The sequence below is a fragment of the Gastrolobium bilobum genome, unplaced genomic scaffold, assembly GCF_033153095.1.
Source record: "Gastrolobium bilobum isolate Gb01-03AN ecotype WA unplaced genomic scaffold, APGP_CSIRO_Gbil_v1 utg17484, whole genome shotgun sequence".
Taxonomy (NCBI): domain Eukaryota; kingdom Viridiplantae; phylum Streptophyta; class Magnoliopsida; order Fabales; family Fabaceae; genus Gastrolobium; species Gastrolobium bilobum.
The window spans coordinates 25,376-43,976 of record NW_026895921.1 but is presented as its reverse complement, the minus strand read 5'-3'; the positions used below and the strand labels follow the sequence as shown (position 1 = coordinate 43,976).

At 35.1% G+C, this 18,601-nt stretch overlaps 1 protein-coding gene and 1 non-coding gene across 2 annotated transcripts; one reads left to right on the top strand and one right to left on the bottom strand.

The window, feature by feature from the left end:
• Nucleotides 1-14,506: 14,506 nt before the first annotated feature.
• Nucleotides 14,507-14,848, bottom strand: LOC133296819 (uncharacterized). Its single transcript, XM_061495876.1, has one exon. The coding sequence runs from the start codon at nucleotides 14,846-14,848 to the stop codon at nucleotides 14,507-14,509; it is 342 nt and encodes a 113-aa protein (XP_061351860.1).
• A 1,249-nt stretch (nucleotides 14,849-16,097) lies between these two features.
• LOC133296822 (small nucleolar RNA R71) lies at nucleotides 16,098-16,204 on the top strand. Its single transcript, XR_009749558.1, has one exon. It is a non-coding gene; the product is annotated as a small nucleolar RNA R71 (small nucleolar RNA).
• The last annotated feature ends 2,397 nt before the right edge of the window (nucleotides 16,205-18,601 follow it).

The following is an 18,601-nucleotide window of genomic DNA, read 5'->3' as shown; positions in this document are numbered from 1 at the left end:
ATGATGGATTCTCAAATTATGTAATGAATTTAGCCTATAATGTATTTTTTAAGGGATAAGTTATTTTACCTTTTTTTATGTCTATGTTATCTACTACTTTCCAATATCGTTGGATCAGAATCTTAAGAAGAGAGAAAAATAATAAAGATTATATGAATTTAAGGTAGCTTGAATAACAGGTAGGTAAAATAATATATCTCATTTTTTAATATAGTCAAACTTATTAAATAAGGTATCAATACAAAATTACATGATTGAATTAAATGGAAGTCTAAAGAATTTAATTTTAATATAATGTGAGTGTTAAAACAACATCATTTAATGAATTTTTTAATAATACATTTATTTTAAATAATATTATTTAATAAATTTGTAAAGAATAATTCAACCAAAAAAAATAAGTTATTAGGTGAAGGCATTTATATTATTATTATTATTATTATTTTATAACAAGCATTTATATTATTTTATTCCTTAATATATTCCATCGTGTGCTGAGAGGCTTATAGGATTTAATAGTGTTATTAAAACTGGATTGGGCGGTCCAAAAATTGGCCCATCAACCGGTCTGATTCAAGCAATGGATCAGATATGTCATTGACCTGATATGATATCAACCTGGTGATGAATTAGAGTTCAACGGGCTGTTTTTGGAAAATGTATAAAACGAACTCATGGAAATAAAAATAATAGTACTTATCACTAGACTACATTAGATTGTTAATTAACTTGCATCATTTAAAATATTTATTATATAATTGAGTATAAAATATAAATTTATATACATACTATTTAACTACTACTAGTGACCTACTCGTTGAACAATTGACTCACTAATCTGGTATCCCAATCGAATTGATAACTGATTCGGATTTAATAACATTAAATTTAATCATGGACAATTTATAGGTCCACCACACCTAGAACCCTTTTATTAGAAAAATAAGGAGCGACATGGATAGTAAGAAGTCATGTCATGTAAATAACTAATTTTATCAAAAAATCGAAGTTTTTTTTTTTTTTTTGGTAAACACAAAAAATTGAAGTTAATAAGTGAAGATACTTATATTATTTTATGTTATACTATTTCTCAATATGATTTAATATATTATATAAATTTACTACAGTCAAATTCATTAAATAAGCTGTTCAATTCATAGAATATTAAATAATAATATAAGATATTGTATATAAATAATATGTAAATGTCAAAATTAAAATCTAATTTAAAATAATTATAAATATATTGGGTACTGTATCTACATTAAACTCAAAATTTATACAGACCAAAACTAACAGTTAAAAGAATAAAACCATATTTGTACCCGGACGTTGAATTTATTTTGAAAAAAAGTAAACAAAATCATTATCATATGATAACAATCTCTAATATTTTATTTAAATTAAAAGATTTAATTAGGAACATATCAAAAGTGGTGTCTAATGATTTTAATATTTATTTCAGTAATATTATTCGTGTGTAATATGTTGTTAAGAATTAGTCAAAAAAATTATATAGCTCTAACTAACGCTAAGAATAAAATTTGGCTGTTTAAAAAAAAAAAATATTTGGCTGTTTAATTGTGAAGTTTCACTTATCCAAAATAATGACTTTATGCTGATATAGTTTTATCTTGTATTTTTTTTAAATCACATTTTGAAGTACAGTGTAAAACTTCACAGATCTCCAAATTCGTATGGAAAATCCAAATCTAGCAAGAAATGATAGTTTTATGAGCATCCATCTAGCATCGATACGACACGTGACACGACACGACACGATACTCCGACATATTAATCCTAAAAAATTATGGATTTCGACACGTTGGGACACGTTTTAATATTAAATAATATTTTTAATTTATATAGTGCATATTTCATTTAATATTTAATAATTTAACAAAAAAATGAAACTAAATTAATAATACCCATCAACACGTTATAAAGATGAAAGCTTTAATAAAAAAAATAAGAACTGGGATGAGAGAGATATATAATATCAGATAGAGAGATCAAATCATATTAGAGAGAAGAAGATACAACAAGAGCGTGATAAGAATTGACAACAATGATGCTGAGATCATCTCTTATCTACTTAAGGAGAAAAAAGACAAAAAGACAAAATTGATATGATCAGGTGGAAGCTTTATTAATATATTTTAACTTTTAAAAAACTAAAAAAATTAAAAAAAAATAAAAAAAAAATTACGAAAATGCCATTTGACCGTGTCGGATACGGTCAAATTCGCGTGTCGGAATGGTCAACGTGTCGGAAAAAGTCAACCGCGTGTCTGACACCGTGTCAGAGCGTGTCATCGTGTCGGAGCGTGTCAGACCCGACTCTTTCTATTTTTACAAGTGCCCGTGCTTCTTTGACATCCATCACTTTTTTTATGAGAGGGGGCTGAAATTCAAGATTCCCCCTAACTTAGACAGAGGAACACAGTAATAAGTTAATATGTAGTTAAATTTAAAAAGCTCTTTAAACGAGGAATCATAAAAATAAAAGGAGACAAATTTATATTAGGGTTTTATAATTCTCATTTAATATGAGAATTATAATTTTTCTACACACCCTTTGATTTTCATGCTGACATGGGTCCTACATATAAATTTTTTTAACACATGGGTCCCACATGCTTTTTATCTCTACAACATGAGATTTCAATTCTCCTTCAACATGAGAATTATAAAACCCTTTATATTATACTATATATATAAAGAATTAATTGATAATGTACAGGTTTACATATTTGTGTTAAGAAATTTAACAATACTTAATTATTTATTAATTGAATATGGGACGATGATGATCAAACTCGTGATCATTTGGTTACGAAAAACTCTGATACAATATTAAGAATCAATTTAATCAAAAAACTTAATCTGTTGATAAAACTAAATTAATAATTTAAGTTTGTATATAATTTAAGACAACGGCTTGATGAATTTGAGAGAGGACAATAGTCAACCCTATCCTCTCCCTAACTCCACCACTTTAGAAGAATCACTTTTTTATCCAAAAAAAAAACTAAAAAAAATACCACTTTTCAATGAAAAAATATATAGATGACCAAAATAATGTGTACATATCGATTACACTCCTAATTTTCGAAATAGATCATAGTAATACAAATATAGTTTTCAATTTTACATTTTTATTATTTTTTTGAAAAAACTTCAAAAATCTCCGGTAAGTTTTCTCATAATCACTTATTCTGATTCCTTCTCTGAAACTTTTTATTATTTACACCTCTATTTAAGGTTTCTTTATCATTTATCTCCCAACTTGATTTTCTATCCAAAACTAAAGTTAACCTTTAAAAAAACACAAAGATAAGAACTCTTGATGTCCCTTGATCTACTTGATAATAGTTAATGAAATGAAATTTTTTGAGTGAAAACAAACTCTGACACTTTCAACATGTGTAGGTTGGAAAGATTTAAGTAAGGGTATAAATGATTCAAAATTTTGAAGATGAAGATAAGTGATTCTAAAAAAAGCTTACAGAAGGTTTTTGAATTTTTTTTTTATTTACATAATTTTAAATTCCTTTTCAATAGTCAAAAAGGATATCTTCATTTTTGTTTAATATTATCAAACCACTGATGATGCAGATGTCGATTTTTACACTTAAAAGTAAACAACTAAGCCCCATACTAACATATATTCATTCAAGACGCTATAACGGTCAGATTCGTGCCGTTAACCCGAGGGACTCTTGTGTGCTCGTGATGCTATTTAGTTACGCGGTTATATCTCAGTATCACTCTTTTTGAATTGAAACGTTCTCTTTTGATCTGCATCGTTATCAACATACGCATTAAAAGTACTGAACCATGAGAATCACAATTTAATTTATGCCCTCTTTCTTCAATTGTCTCGGCTTAAACCAACTCTCACCTATCCTTTTGCAGGAGTTATTCGGTTTATGCGAAAGCGAGTTAAGGATCTAATATATTTGTATGCTTATCAAATTATTATCGTTTCAGTAATACACAAGACATATCTCTTGAAGCACATATCTATAAGCAACCTCCTTGTGTGTATAGTCCATTCACATACTACTCCCGTCTACGTCACAGCACAAACAATCTCTTTGTAGCTGTTTGGTGATGAACTTTGCAGACTATCTCTCAAAGGGGAAAAAGACAGTGTGTGGGCGCTCTCTCACTACCAAGGAGATTACATTACCTTAGGCATTACAACCACAAAATGAAAACTGTTAAGTTGATGACTATAAGTACAGAATATATACGAGTTCCAAGAAACTCTAACCCTAAGCTGAATGAGCTCTTGGTTTCTTGGACTCTTCTTACACACTAGGTCCAATTGAGATTTAGTGAAGGAGCAAAATCCAACAATCTCCCATTTGCTCTTGAGTACAAACTTGCGCCCAAAGCCCAAGACCATGTAACTCCCTAGTCGTCATCAACTAAAAGTGCTCTATCCTTTATCTCGAGCTAGCCTGGGGATCTACCAGCTGTTATTAATCAAGGCTCCTGATAATCAACGAATGATTATCTATTTCGGTGCTACTCCACTAAAATTCTGAACTTGAACTCCAAGAATAATAATATATTTATAACATGAATATGCATCTCCCCTTTGTAGAATGTCAATAATTGATTGATGAGTTTTCTATTACTCAATCAATTATTTATTCCATTGACTATGATAATAGCACACTTAACCAGAGAAATACAAAAGCTTCAGTACAAGAGTTTTGAAAATAGTTATTTAAGAACTTCATAGTTTCTCCGTTCCACAAATAACTTAGCCCATGGCTAATAATATAAACATAATTATTCTAAACTGAAATCCCATATACCCGATATTCAGTTCAGAGATAACGAATGGAAACGAAGAGAAATAACACATTATATTAATCAGAAATAAATTAGGTTACAATGAAATGAAAATGGAGAAGTATGGTTGTTGCTCGTGAGGAGTCTCAAGTGGGTGATACAGAATAGAGAAGAAGTTGTTGTCACTTAACTATTGCTAAAACTATACAACTGCAATATAAAAACTACAAAAAAAAAAAGTGATCTCTTCTTAAGGAATTCGATGATCTTCTTCGTGCTAGAACGTCATATTTATAGGCAGAAGAGTGAGTGGCAAAACTTGTAATTTCCATTGAGTTGTTTTCTTGTCTGCATGAAAGGGGCGATGTGAACAGTGCTCAGAGGGACGCAAGTTGCTGGATGGGACACTTATTGTTGAGATTTGCTTTTTCTTCTGCAGGCCCCCATGCCTTGCTTTCATCTTAGCCAATAGGAACTCTTTATTCTCTGTTGTGCACGTTTCTTCCTGCTTGATTGTTGTACCTATTATGCTTTATGGAAGCTTCTTTTCAACGTTACCTGCAAAGTGTACAGAGAAATTGAGTTAGTGGAGCAGGTGTATTTAATGTTCCCATTCCTTTCCCTTTTTTCTACTTTTCTCAAATGACTACATCATCATCTGTTCCCCCACTGTATTTTTGTCACAAATTCTTTTCTACGTTACCTGCAAAGTTGATGAACCCTTAGTTCATCAGGTTTTTGAGCATGAATTAGTATAAATTTGTGTGATTAAATGGATGAAAAAGAGGTCAATGTCCTATAAATTCCTAAATACAAGTTCTGGAAGTTGTATTGAAAATTTACATTGTTCTTGTAGGGAATTGAAGCTCAAAGAAGCAAAAGAGAGAAGGAAGAAGATTCTGAAAATTGGAAAATTCTAAGTGTTGGGCGCTAAAACGCCCAAAACTGAGCGTTTTAGCGCCCTGCTACACAAAAGATGCTGGTGCTGAACATTAAAACGGCCAAAACTGGGCGTTTTAGCGCCCAAGACAGTTAAAAGCAGTTAGGCATCCGTCAAGGTTGAGCGCTAAAACATCCAGAAATGAGAGTTTTAGCGCCCATGTCAGTTTTCAATTGTAATTTGTAAAGTATAAAAGGACAAGGGGCCTTCACAAGATGATCATCAGATGCAACTCTCTCATATCAATTCTCTGATATTCTGACTTTCCCCATCACACTAGGAGAAGGGAGATCAGGTCAGATCTTTCATAGATCTGATCTGACTTCTCATTTTCTCTGACTTTCCAAATTCTTAGGACGTAGTATTGTAATAGTTAGTATACTTTCATGTAATTGTTCTTGAAGATTGAAGACTCAACTATCATGACAATGGAGTTTGATCTTTCTTCTTCTTCTCTTGTTATTATTTGTATTATGTCTGAGTAGAGTCCTTTGTAGTCTGATTCAATGGAACTCAAGTTTGAATTTATGAATGGTTAATTAGATGTTTTGTTTATCTATTATGTGATTGTATGAAGTTGTCTTGATTAATTCTTCATGTTGAGGAATAGTGTAGAACAGACATGTTTACATTGTTTCTCTATTTTTGACAACTTCATCATCAGTGTTCTAGTAGTCAAGGGATTGATGCTAGGATTCTGATGTGATCTTAAGACATTAGTAATTAATGCATGTATTAAGAAAGGAATCACCAAGGGATTGGGGTTTCTGATTAATGTGTCTATCAGGGTAGTAAGGGATTACATCTTGAGATGATAAGAAAAAGGTTGATCAACATCACATAGTAGATAATTCATAATGGAAATTGGTTCATATATAAATTCATGTTTGAGGGAAAATGACATCTGACTACTTGTTTAAATTATAAGTACATTTTATTTGTTTTATCAAATCTTAATTTTATGCAATTCAACTTTATTTCTGGTGACAAGAAATCAAGCAATCAATGATCTTTTGGTTGATTCAACTCAAATACATATGGTTAGTCAGTGCTTGACACAAATCCTCGTGGGAACGATCTTTACTCATCATTTTATTACTTGTACGACTAGTACACTTGCTAGATCCGCAACAAAAGTGTACAGAGAAATTGAGTTAGTGGAGCAGGTGTATTTAATGTTCCCATTCTGTTCCCCTTTTTCTACTTTTCTCATATGATTACACCATCATCTGTTCCCCCACTGTATTTTTGTCACAAAGATATAAACACGTGTTTTTAATGCTAAAGTTGCTCATCAGATGAGGGAACGAATGGTATTTTGCCATCAAAATGGGCTTAGATGGGAACGAATTCTCGTCCCATCAAATACCCCAAAACTAAATTGTTGGTTGTCCTCAAACAACTCAAAAATAGTGGCTAGGCAGCTCAATTTCAAAGAATAGCTTAACATCAGAATCTTAACCAATGAGTAATCATGATCTCATTCAAAAAATGAACTACTCTTTATAGATGACAAGCAGAAAAGAATTTGTTCCAAGGTAAGTGAAGGTTGCTGATCTTCTGTCTCACTATCACTCAGGGTGTGATGTTTCTCTGTCCATTCCTGGATGTGATTCTTCAAACTTGCTTATCTACTGCTTTCCTAAGAAGTATAGGTGATTTCCCTTTCAAAGGATCTTTGTGGATGAGAGTTGTGGAGAGGTTTAGAATGGAGTGAGCTTAGGTCTTGGGTCAAGGAACATTTTCATTTTTCTGTTGAGAGCTGGACTTTTTTGTTTGGGGAATACCTTGTCTTTATTTTTGTACCTTCTTTTCTTCCTTTGATGGAATCTTGTCTGGTATTTTCTTCTGAATTCTTTTGAATGGCTATTCCCATTTTCTTTGTTTCTATCTTCTTTTCCTTTCTGCTCATGTTGCTGTTGTTCCTTGACCTTTTTAGTTGACCTGGTTGTGTTTTAGGAATGTGTGTGGTTGTGTTGATGTATGTATGGGATGGAAGTGTTTGTTTGATTGTGGTGGGGTGAGAGTTTGATGGTTGATCCTTGTCTGTGGACTTCACCTGTTCTTCAGCAGTACTTACACAATTAAAGCAAGTTCAGAAGTTTCATTGTGGTTACACCTTAGGAACGCTCTCATGAGTAAGTGTTTGGCATTTTTCGTTCCTCACCAGTTTAGTTCACACAGATAAGCATCCTTCAAAAATTTGAAGAATAAATTCACTTCTTTTTCCCTACTTCTAGCATTCAGAGTAAGAATAAGAATGATTACTCATTGATTTTATGTTTCATGCTATTAGTTATCTAAATTTTCACAGCCACAATACTATAACTGAAATGTTTGCTCCAAGCAGTTTGAACAAAAGGGATTTTTCTATTCAAAAAGTCAAATTTACTCTAAGGAATGGAAAACATGGGTGTATGTGGTTAAGTTTAACCACCCCAAAACTTTGTTCTTGTTAGAGAACAAAAGTAATCACTGGGTTGCCTCCCACTCAGCGCTTAGTTTAATGTCTTTAGCTAGACAGGTTACTTACCTCTCAGTTGGAATCAGAAAAAGGAATACTTTCCTCTTTTTCATTGAATGATTCATTAGCATACAACTTTAGTCTGTGCCCATTAACCTTGAATGAACGGCCATGATCAGCCCCTTGGATATCAAAAGCTCCATTCCCTGCATCTTTCACAATCTGATATGGGCCGGTCCATCATGATTTGTGCTTTCCTGGGAATAGTCTGAGCCTGGAATTAAATAATAATACTTTCTGGCCAACCTTGAGCTCTCTGGTCCTAATCCTTTTATCGTGCTACTTTTTCATTTTTTTTTTCTTTATACAGCTTATGGTTTTCATATGTATCTCCTCTGAACTCTTCTAGTTCTTCAAGCTGTAGCAGTCTCTTTTCTCCTATTGCTTTTTCATCTATATTAAGTGCATACATTGCCCAATATGCTTTGTGTTCTAATTCTAGAGGAAGGTGACAAGCTTTACCAAATATCAATCTATAGGGGGAACATCCCAATGGTGTTCTGTAGGCTGTTCTGTAAGCCCATAATGCCTTATCTAATTTGAGAGACCAATCTTTCCTAAAAGGGTTGACAACCTTCTCCAGAATCCTCTTAACCTCTCAATTAGAGACTTCGATGAGTCCACTGGTTTGTGGATGATATGGAGTTGCAACTTTGTGTTTGACTCCATATTTCTCCAACAACCTCTCAAATTGGTGGTTAATGAAATGTTTCCCACCTTCACTGATAATACATCGAGGTGTTCCATATCTCGTCAAAATATTTTTCTTTAAAAACTTTATGACTACCTTGGCATCATTAGTGGGTAAAGCAACAACTTACACCCACTTGCTTACATAATCAACAGCCATTAATATGAATTTGTTCCCACAAGAAGGGGGAAATGGCCCCATGAAATCAATGCCCCACACATCAAAGAGTTCAACTTCTAATATGGGGTTAAGGGGCATTTCATTTTGTTTGGTTAAGTTACCCTCTCTTTGGCATTTATCACATTATTTAGCATATTGAAGTGCATCTTTAAAGAGAGATGGCCAATAAAAACCTGATTGCAGTATCTTGGATGCAGTTCTGATTCCACCCAAATGGCCTCCATATGGAGAGGAATGACAGTGAAAAAGGATTTGAGGTTGTTCTTCTTCCGGGACGCACCTCCTTATCATCTGGTCTGCACATCTTTTGAATAATAAAGGTTCATCCCAGAGATAGCTCTTGCAATCATGAAAAAATTTCTTTTTCTGCATCTTGTTTGCTTCATAGGGTTCTAGTCCTACTGCAAGGAAGTTAGCTATATCAGCAAACCAAGGAACGTCGACATCTTTGTCATGGATAACAAATAATGTTCGTCAGGGAACGTCTCCTTGATGGGTATTCCAACTTTAGTATGCTCTAATCTGGACATGTGATATGCAATTTGATTTTCATATCCTTTCCTTTCTTTGATCTCCAGATTGAACTCTTGTAGCAGTAGAATCCATCTTATCAATCGTGGTTTTGCCTCTTTCTTGGCAAATAGGTATCCGAGAGCTGCGTAGTCAGTATGAATAATGACTTTGGATCCCAGGATGTATGGCCTCAACTTCTCGCAGGCATATACTACAGCCAGTAGCTCTTTTTCAGTGACTGTGTAATTCACTTGAGCTTCATTCAAAGTTTTGCTGGCATAGTACATGCTACGAAATATTTTATCCTTCCTCTGGCCCAGAACTACCCCTATAGCTTGATCACTTACATCACACATTAATTCGAAGGGTAAGTTCCAGTCCGGAGGTTGAATAACAGGGGTGGTGACTAACTTGCATTTTAAAGCTTCAAAAGCTTTCAAACAATCAGAGTTGAACTCAAATTTCACATCTTTTTCCAGCAAATGGCACAGAGGTCTAGCTATTTTGGAGAAGTCTTTAATAAACCTTCTATAGAAACCAGTATGCCCAAGAAATGATTTAAGAGTTTTAACACTGACAGGAGGTGGCATCTTTGCTATAGCTTCCACTTTGGCTTGGTCTACTTCTAATCCGTTCCTGAAGATTTTATGTCCTAAGACAATTCCTTCTTTTACCATGAAATGGCATTTCTCCCAGTTAAGAACCAAATTAGAATAGGCATATTTGCAAGACTTCTTCCAAGTTGACCAGACAGTGATCATAAGATGTTCCCAAAACTGAGAAGTCATCCATGAAAACTTCCACTTCTTCACCTATTAAATCAGAAAAAATGGAAAACATACACCTTTGGAATGTTGCTGGTGCATTGCATAACCCAAAAGGCATTCTTCTAAAAGCAAATGTTCCGTAGGGACAAGTGAAAGTGGTTTTGTGTTGATCTTCTGGTGCTAGAGCAATTTGGTTATATACAGAATAACCATCAAGAAAATAGAAGTATTCCTTATCTGCGAGGTGATCCAACATCTGATATGTAAAAGGAAGTGGAAAGTGGTCTTTTCTGGTAGCAGTGTTGAGTTTTCTATAACAACCCTAAATATTGTATCATGATTAATGAAGAATTATGATAATTAATAAACGAGACATTTCAGATGAAATAGTTTATGATTAAGTAAATTAGAAGTATGGGTCCAATGGACCAAAGACATAAGCATTAGGGATCTAATGAATTCATGGATCAAAGTATAACCCAACAAAGGAAGTTTTAATTCCATTTAATGTGGACAAGTCCAAGTGATACAAAGAAAGCTCTATATGATAAAGTAAAGTCCAATAAGGTAAATGAAACCCAAATCAAGTTAAAGCCCAAAGTAAGGCCATGACATAATAAACCTAAAGAAGTACTATATGACTAGGAATTAAATTAGAATTCTTTCCCTACAAGCAAGAAGCCCACGGTTTTACTAGAGAAAACAAGCTCTAAGAAGTCAAATTAAAGTGTCATAAAATCATGGAAAAATAGGCACAAATTAGGTCAGGTTAATAGGTTAAAGGTCCACAATCTTAAGGAATAAATCATGGTCCAAAATTAAAGGAAATCTTTTCCTTCCAAGCATTTAAAATCCGCGGCCTAGGTGTAGGAAATGAATTTGATTTTATTTGATTTTCAAGCCATTAAATGCAAATCGAATTTCCTTAAGTCAAGCCAGTCAAATTCCTTTAAACAAGGAAGTTAGGATTATGATGATTAGTAGTCAATCACTTTCCCTAAATCAAGCAAATTGATGACAATATGTCAATCAATCAAATAATTCTGTTTCTTAAATCAAGGAAGCAACCTTTATGACGATTAGTCACACCTCATCAATCCCTTAAATCAAGGGAGCAACTTTTAATGACGATTAGTCACACATCATCAATTCCTTAAATCAAGCAATCACTAAATTTCCTTAATCAAGGAAATTGACATCATGTTCTTGTCCCTAAATTAAGCAATCTAACCTATGACAACAAATCACCACCTTACTCTCATTTAATGTGATCGAAACCTACCAGCAATCAAGTAATGACAAGGCTTCTAGGTTGCCTATTTGAACAAGCTTTAGTCTCTCCTTTTTCCCTCTATAGCCGCGGCACTACCAAAGGAAAGAACAAAGAGTTTAGTTCATTTTGTGAAGTCCATGAATGCTTCGAAATGGTGAGTGTGTTAGTGATAAATACCTAATTGTTCCAAGATCAAATACAAGCCTGGATCTTAGTCCTTCTTTCTAATAATTCCACCAAAGAACCCTTCATCTCTAAGCAAGAAAATCCCTCTTCTCCTCTCTTTAAGCTTGCGGCCTTGTATGTTCAAGGAGGAAGGAAGTTCATTCAAGAAGATTCAAAGTAGTCAAAGATCAAGAAGTGTTTCCTTAAGTCGTTGATCATCATCAAAGGTAAGCCTATGAACCTTCTTGGTTAGAATGAAATGTAAAAGCATGAAAGTGATATCCTAAGTATATGATCCCTAGAAGGCCGAACCATGTATGATAATTATAAGCATGAAGAGATGTTTAAATGATATGAAAGATGATGAAATGATGATGTTAGATTAGCATGTTTAGTAGCCTAGGTTCTAAATCAATTTTGCATGATCATAACCTTAGTTGGCCGAATATATAAGATGATGTTTTGAATGATGCTCTAGGATTTAAATATGATAAATTATCAATAATGTTAGAAGCATGTTGTAGAAGTAATCCCTTAGGTATTTTAGGGCAATAAGGCCGAATGGTATGTAGCTAAAATAGGTTTTATTTGATTAATGTGAAAGGATCTAACCATGTTAAGTTAATAATATAATTGAAAGCATGTTTTAAAAATTATATTCCTAGATGTTTATCTATGGTGGCCGAACCTATACATGCCTAGAATGAAATCTTTAATAATTCTATTAAGTGTTATGATGACCTAATAATGTCCTAAAACCTACACAAGTGGGTAAGTAAGCAAAACAACTCCTCTAGGTAATTAAACCTGCAAAGCCGAGACCTATACATGGATAAAACACAAATGTTGAATGTTATATAAGTTACTAAAAGATGATATGATGATGTTAGGGAGTCAAGGGAGCAAACAGGCAAGTAAAGAGATCAAAAGTTGAAAGTATACAAGTAAAGAACGACAAGTACTGTAAGTGTTTACAGTTGTTGAAGTAATCTCTCTATGTATGCCACCATTATGAAACTATGATAAGTTATGGTCTGACTGCAATATGTTTATAGTGCTTTACATTATGTGATTATGATATTTTTGAAACTTAAAACCATGCTATTAAATGTTGGCCTGTGCACTGATACTCCAGTTGCAACCTGACGAGGACTCTGGGTATCTCCGTAAGTCCGTAAAAGCCGGCAGGAATATGATGATGATGATGATGGCATGATATTTTTATATGATGATGTTAAATGTTCCATTTTGTATTGTTATTATAAACTGTTGCAGGAGTAAGCGTCATAGTTGGAGAATGCTCCAGCTGTGAACCTTACTGAGATTTTCCCCAAAATCTCACCCCCCTTGACCACCCATTTCAGGAAAAGATGAAAGAAAGTAATAAGAAAGTTATGTGGGAAAGAAAGGGTAAGAGACTGGTACGTAAAGAAGAAGAAACTCCACCTACCTGGGAAGAGAAACTAAAGGATCTAACAGATAGAGGCCTATGGACTGAGGCTATGAAATTATTAATAGAAGCTTTTCCACATTATGATTTCGATGAAGCACTAAGTACACAATGGCTAGAGGAACCACAACCACATTATGACTGGGCTTATGATGCGGCATAAATTATGTTTTTATTTATGATTAGTTAATCTTTTTGGGATTACATTAAATAATGTTTAGTGTTATTTATTTTGTATTGACGTTTTAACGCTTTTAATTTTATATGGAATAAGTATGGTTATGTGTTTCCATTCCGCACTCTGATATTTGCATTCGTAAAGTTTAAATTTAGACTTCCGCGCGTTGAATGCATGATGAAGGTGCACCCTATATGTATTTACATTTGGGGTGTTACATTTTCTATAGTCCTGGAAAATTCTCCATCCTGTGACTTTTCTGACAGGGATTAGTTCATTTTTCGCATTCAGTTCCACAGTTATGCCCCTTTTTTTGGGAACACCTTGCACGAAACTTACCCAATTGCTATCCAAAATAGGATATATGATCCCTGCGTCTAACCACTTGATAACTTCCTTTCTCACCACTTCTTTCATAATAGGATTCAACCTCCTTTGATGTTCAACTGAAAAGCTGTTAGGGTCAGTCAATAATATTTTATGCATACAAAAAGAGGGATTGATACCTTTAAGGTCTGCTATGGTCCAACCAATAGCTCCTTGATACTTTTTCAGATTGTTGATCAGTAGTTCTTCCTGTTCCCTGGTAAGGAGTGAGGAAATGATAACAGGAAGGGTGTTGGCGTTCCCCAGATATGCATATTTCAAATGTTGGGGAAGATGTTTTAGTTCCAGATTAGGAGGATGTTCTGCAGATGGTCTTTTAACTTATTTTTCTTTTTCAGTTCTCTGCAAAGGCTCAGGCTTTCTTTCTTGTAGATAAGGGATCCGTTCCTCCTTTTGTGGATTTCTTCTGTTTCTGTTCCTTCATCATCTTTTTCTGATTCTTCATCTTCTGGACTCATGTTGACATGGTGATCTAGCAAGGCAATTACAGAGCATTCTTCCAGATATTCTTTTTCATCATGGAACTTCATTGCCTTGAGGACATTGAATTTAATTTCATCATCATACACTCTCATAGTGAGTTTCCTTTTTTGCACATTGATAACTGCTCCTCCAGTTGCAAGGAGCGGTCATCCCAGAATAATGGGAACGTCAACATCAGCTTCGTAGTCTAAGATGATGAAGTCAGCGGGAAAGATGAACCTGTCTACCTTGACCAATAGATCTTCGACTTTTCCTTCAGGCTTGACAATGGATCTATCCGCCATCTGTAATGTTACAGTTGTTGATTTTGCTGGGCCTGTGGCTAATTGTTTGAAAACTGAGGAAGGCATGAGATTGATGCTTGCCCCTAAGTCACATAAGGCTTTACCTTGGTAAGTATTTCCTATTACACAAGGAATGGTAAAACTTCCAGGGTCTTGCAGCTTTGGTGGAAGCTTGCCCAAGTATTTGCAGCTTTCTTGTGTCATTTTCACAGTTTCATATTATGTTATTCCTCTCTTTTTGGAGAGAACATCTTTCATGAATTTGACGTACTTGGGCATTTGTTCCAGTGCATCCACCAGTGGTATGTTGATATGGAGTTGCTTCAAGATATCCAAAAAATTTCCAAACAGCTTATCATCTTGTTGCTTCTTTGTTCTTTGAGGGAAGGGAATTGTAACTGGTATTTGTTTGCTTTGAGGTGGTCAGATTGGTTGGCTTCTTCCCACTTGGGTCTCTTCATCAGCTACAATTCTTTCTCCAGGTTCTTGATTTTCTTCACCAGCTACATGTGCTGGTTGTTGCTGTGTAGCATTTGGAGGTTCCTCAGATGGTTTAATTCGTTCCTTCCCAATATTTAGGGTGGTGGTCTTCGGAGTGGTTGAGGTTTGTGTAGCAATTCTCCCACTTCTCAAGGTGACTTCCTTAATCTGCTCTAGTGAAGATTTTGAGGGGACATCAGTATCCCTTGGTAATTTTCCTGATGTTCTGGTGTTGAGGCTAGCAGATATCTGTCCTAGCTGGGATTCAATGTTTCTGACCACAACATCGTTCCTGGTAACATATTCCTTTACATAATTCTCCAAGGTATTGATGCGTTGGTCATCTCTGGGGAACAGAGCATAATTGGGTCTTCTCTGTTGGTCATATGCTCCATTTCCCATACTACTACCTTGTTGGTATTGTTGCTGCTGATTGTTGTATGTTCTTTGGTGCATGAGTGGTCTTCATTATGGATTATGGTTCTGATCTTTCACTATGGTGCCTCCAGAATTCTGGTTGTTGTTGCATCCTGTATGTTGATTCTCCTTGACCTGGGTGAAGTTTCTGTTCCCAAAATTTTCTGCATAAGATACCAAGGCACTGGATGGGCAGTCTGTTGAATCACGGTGATCACCACATGCTGAGCATGGTTCACTCTCAGTGGCTGTAAGTTGTAAGACTCCCATTTTTTGCTATTCTTGGTCAGTTTTCAGATTCTTCACCTCATTCATTAGTGCAGCCAGTTGGGCTTCCATGGTAGTTTGTTTGTCTAATTCTAGCATGCCTGGCTTCCTCACTGGGATCATTCTTTCTAGTGGCCATTGGAGACATCTTTCTGCAGTGCCTTCTATTATTTCGTATCTGGATTCAAGAGTTCCTGTGAAAAAGTATCCTCCTGCAGCAAAATCTAAATGTGATTGAGAAGTATGATCAATTCCTTTATAGAAAGACTGTAAAATTCCCTATTTCTCCACCCCATGATTTGGACATTTTCTGATGATGTCCTTATATCTCTCCCATGCTTCATAGAGATTTTCTCCATAAAACATTCTGAAGTTAGAGAGTTCAGCTCTAACATCAGCTTGACGAGACATAGGGAGAAATCTCTCTATGAACTTGTTAGAGATTTCTTCCCATGAGTGTATAGATCCAGGGGTGAGAGATTTCGTCCAGATTTTGGCTTTTGAGCCCAAAGAATGAGGAAACAGCCTCATTCTCATAATCTCTTCTGCCACACCCTCATTTCTGAAATTATCACAAATATCTTGAAAATTAGTGAGGTGTGTGTAAGGATTTTCTGCAGGGAGTCCATTGAAGACTCCAGCCTCCCTGATCATGTTAAACATGATGGGTTTTAGTTCAAAATTAGGAGCTACAGGGGGGAGGATTACTCCTCTTTCTGGTCTGTTCATTGATTTGGTGGCTAGATTTCAAGTTGGGAAAATAAAATAAAAACTCCAAAGCTTCATCCATGGAGACGCTCATGGGAGAGGAGAAGAGAGGGAGGAGAGAGAAAATGAGAGAAAAGTGGGTCATGAGCCACTTAAGTCACTCCAATCCCTAGGTGGGTCCCACACGCGATTTAACTTTAATCAATCACTAATTTCAACCACAAATTTATAACCTACGTATTTTCTAGTTCATGACATATTTTTGTTTCCTAAAAATACTGATAAAAATTTCACGCTTATCGGTACAATTATACCGCAGTATTTTTACACCGGGAAAATCACTATTCATCAAAATTTTCAAAACTTGCCTATTCACTCAATTTTTTTGTCCTGGATCCATTTCCGGCATTATTTTTATCATTTGGGGTCTTCTACTCAATTTTTCATGCCTCGGGTTACGTGTTTGGTAATTACCATTTAGCCCTCTTCATACAGGTTGGCCTTAATTTTCGGATTTTCACTAATCCTTCCCTTTTAACCCACATTATAGCATATAATTTCATATTTAGATTTACGAGGTGTTATAATCTTCGTCGGTCACCAAGCTAACAATATCCTCAGCCTCATTAATCATCCCATTTTCCAGTTACTGCACAGCCATCGCCGCTCTTCTATCTCTCTCAACCACAAAACCTCGCCAGCCACCATCCCAAACCGAAACCCATCTTCCTCGGTCCTCCCCAAAACTCAACCGGTCACCATACAACACCACCAAGAACCCACAGCCTCACTCATCTTCCTCTTCCTCACCGATTCAAGCCACCAGGCTACTTCACCTCCACCGACAGCCAACACTACCAAACCACCGCCCCTCCTCATTCCTCACCAAATTCGCACCTCACCGCCGGCGACCTGTACCAAGCCAAACTCCAACCGAACCCACACAGCCCTCAACCCACCAACACACCCACATCCCCTTATTCCTTTTCTTAATTTTTTTATTTTTATTTTTTTATTATTTTATTAGTTTATTATTTTTTATTTTATTTTATTTTTTATTTTTATTTTTATTTTTATTTTATTTTTTATTATTTATTTATTTTTTTCTTCTTTTTCGTTCTCTATTATATACTATTAACATCATGGTTAAACAATTTGAAATTCCATTAGAATTGGAGGAAGGATTGCTCTGGATTGAAAGTGCAAAACTTTTTGGGGGTGAATATGCAGAGGATCCCCATGATCTAATAGATAAATTTTTGAATTTCTGCAGTAGCGTAAGGTTAGACGGAGCCACTGAAGACTCCATTAAGGTCCACTTGTTTCCTTTCTTTCTAAAAGGTAGAGCTAAGACGTGGTTGAAGTCTCAACCTCGACGAAGCATCACCACATGGGAGGAGATAGAATTCAAATTTCTAAGCAAATATTTCCCACCATCCAAAGCCACAAAGATTAAAAAGGAGATCGACTCCTTCGCACAAAATGAAGGAGAACATTTATATCAAGCTTGGGGTAGACTTCAGGAATTATGAAGAAGATGTCCAGTTGAAGATTGCGAATTTGTTCGCATTTTATACAGCGGTATATGCCCACTTTCAAGAATAAAATTAGATTTAGCAGCTGGAATACCACTTTACACTATGGAACCTGAAGAAGTTCTTGATCTGATCGAGACAGTGGTTTACGACAAATACCAAGCACTCCAGGACCAGCCAATAGTTGAGCAAGAAGCTGAGGAGAAGTCATCCATTCTAGCTCAAGAGAATTATATAGAAAATGACGCACCTCTTCTCAAGCAAGTCACAACAGACGTTGAGGGAAATTCATACTTGAAGGATCAGGATGTGACAATAGCTACTAAAGAATTCAAAATCGAGGAGGAATCTACTACAGAAGAAGAATCCAAAGTTGAAGAATATTTTAAAGTACGAGGAGAGCAAGAAGATGGAACATATAGGGAAGAAACCCCCTCTCCAAATGGCAATTACCCTCATATATTCTAATGAAGAAACACTTGAATTAGAGGATTACAAAACTGAAGAAGATGCAGACTATGAGAAGCTAGAGATGAGATCTTCAAATGAG

What these genes read in the sequence shown, in the direction of transcription:
- LOC133296819 (XM_061495876.1), bottom strand. Translation starts at nt 14,848, where the DNA reads ATGACACAAGAAAGCTGCAAATACTTGGGCAAGCTTCCACCAAAGCTG.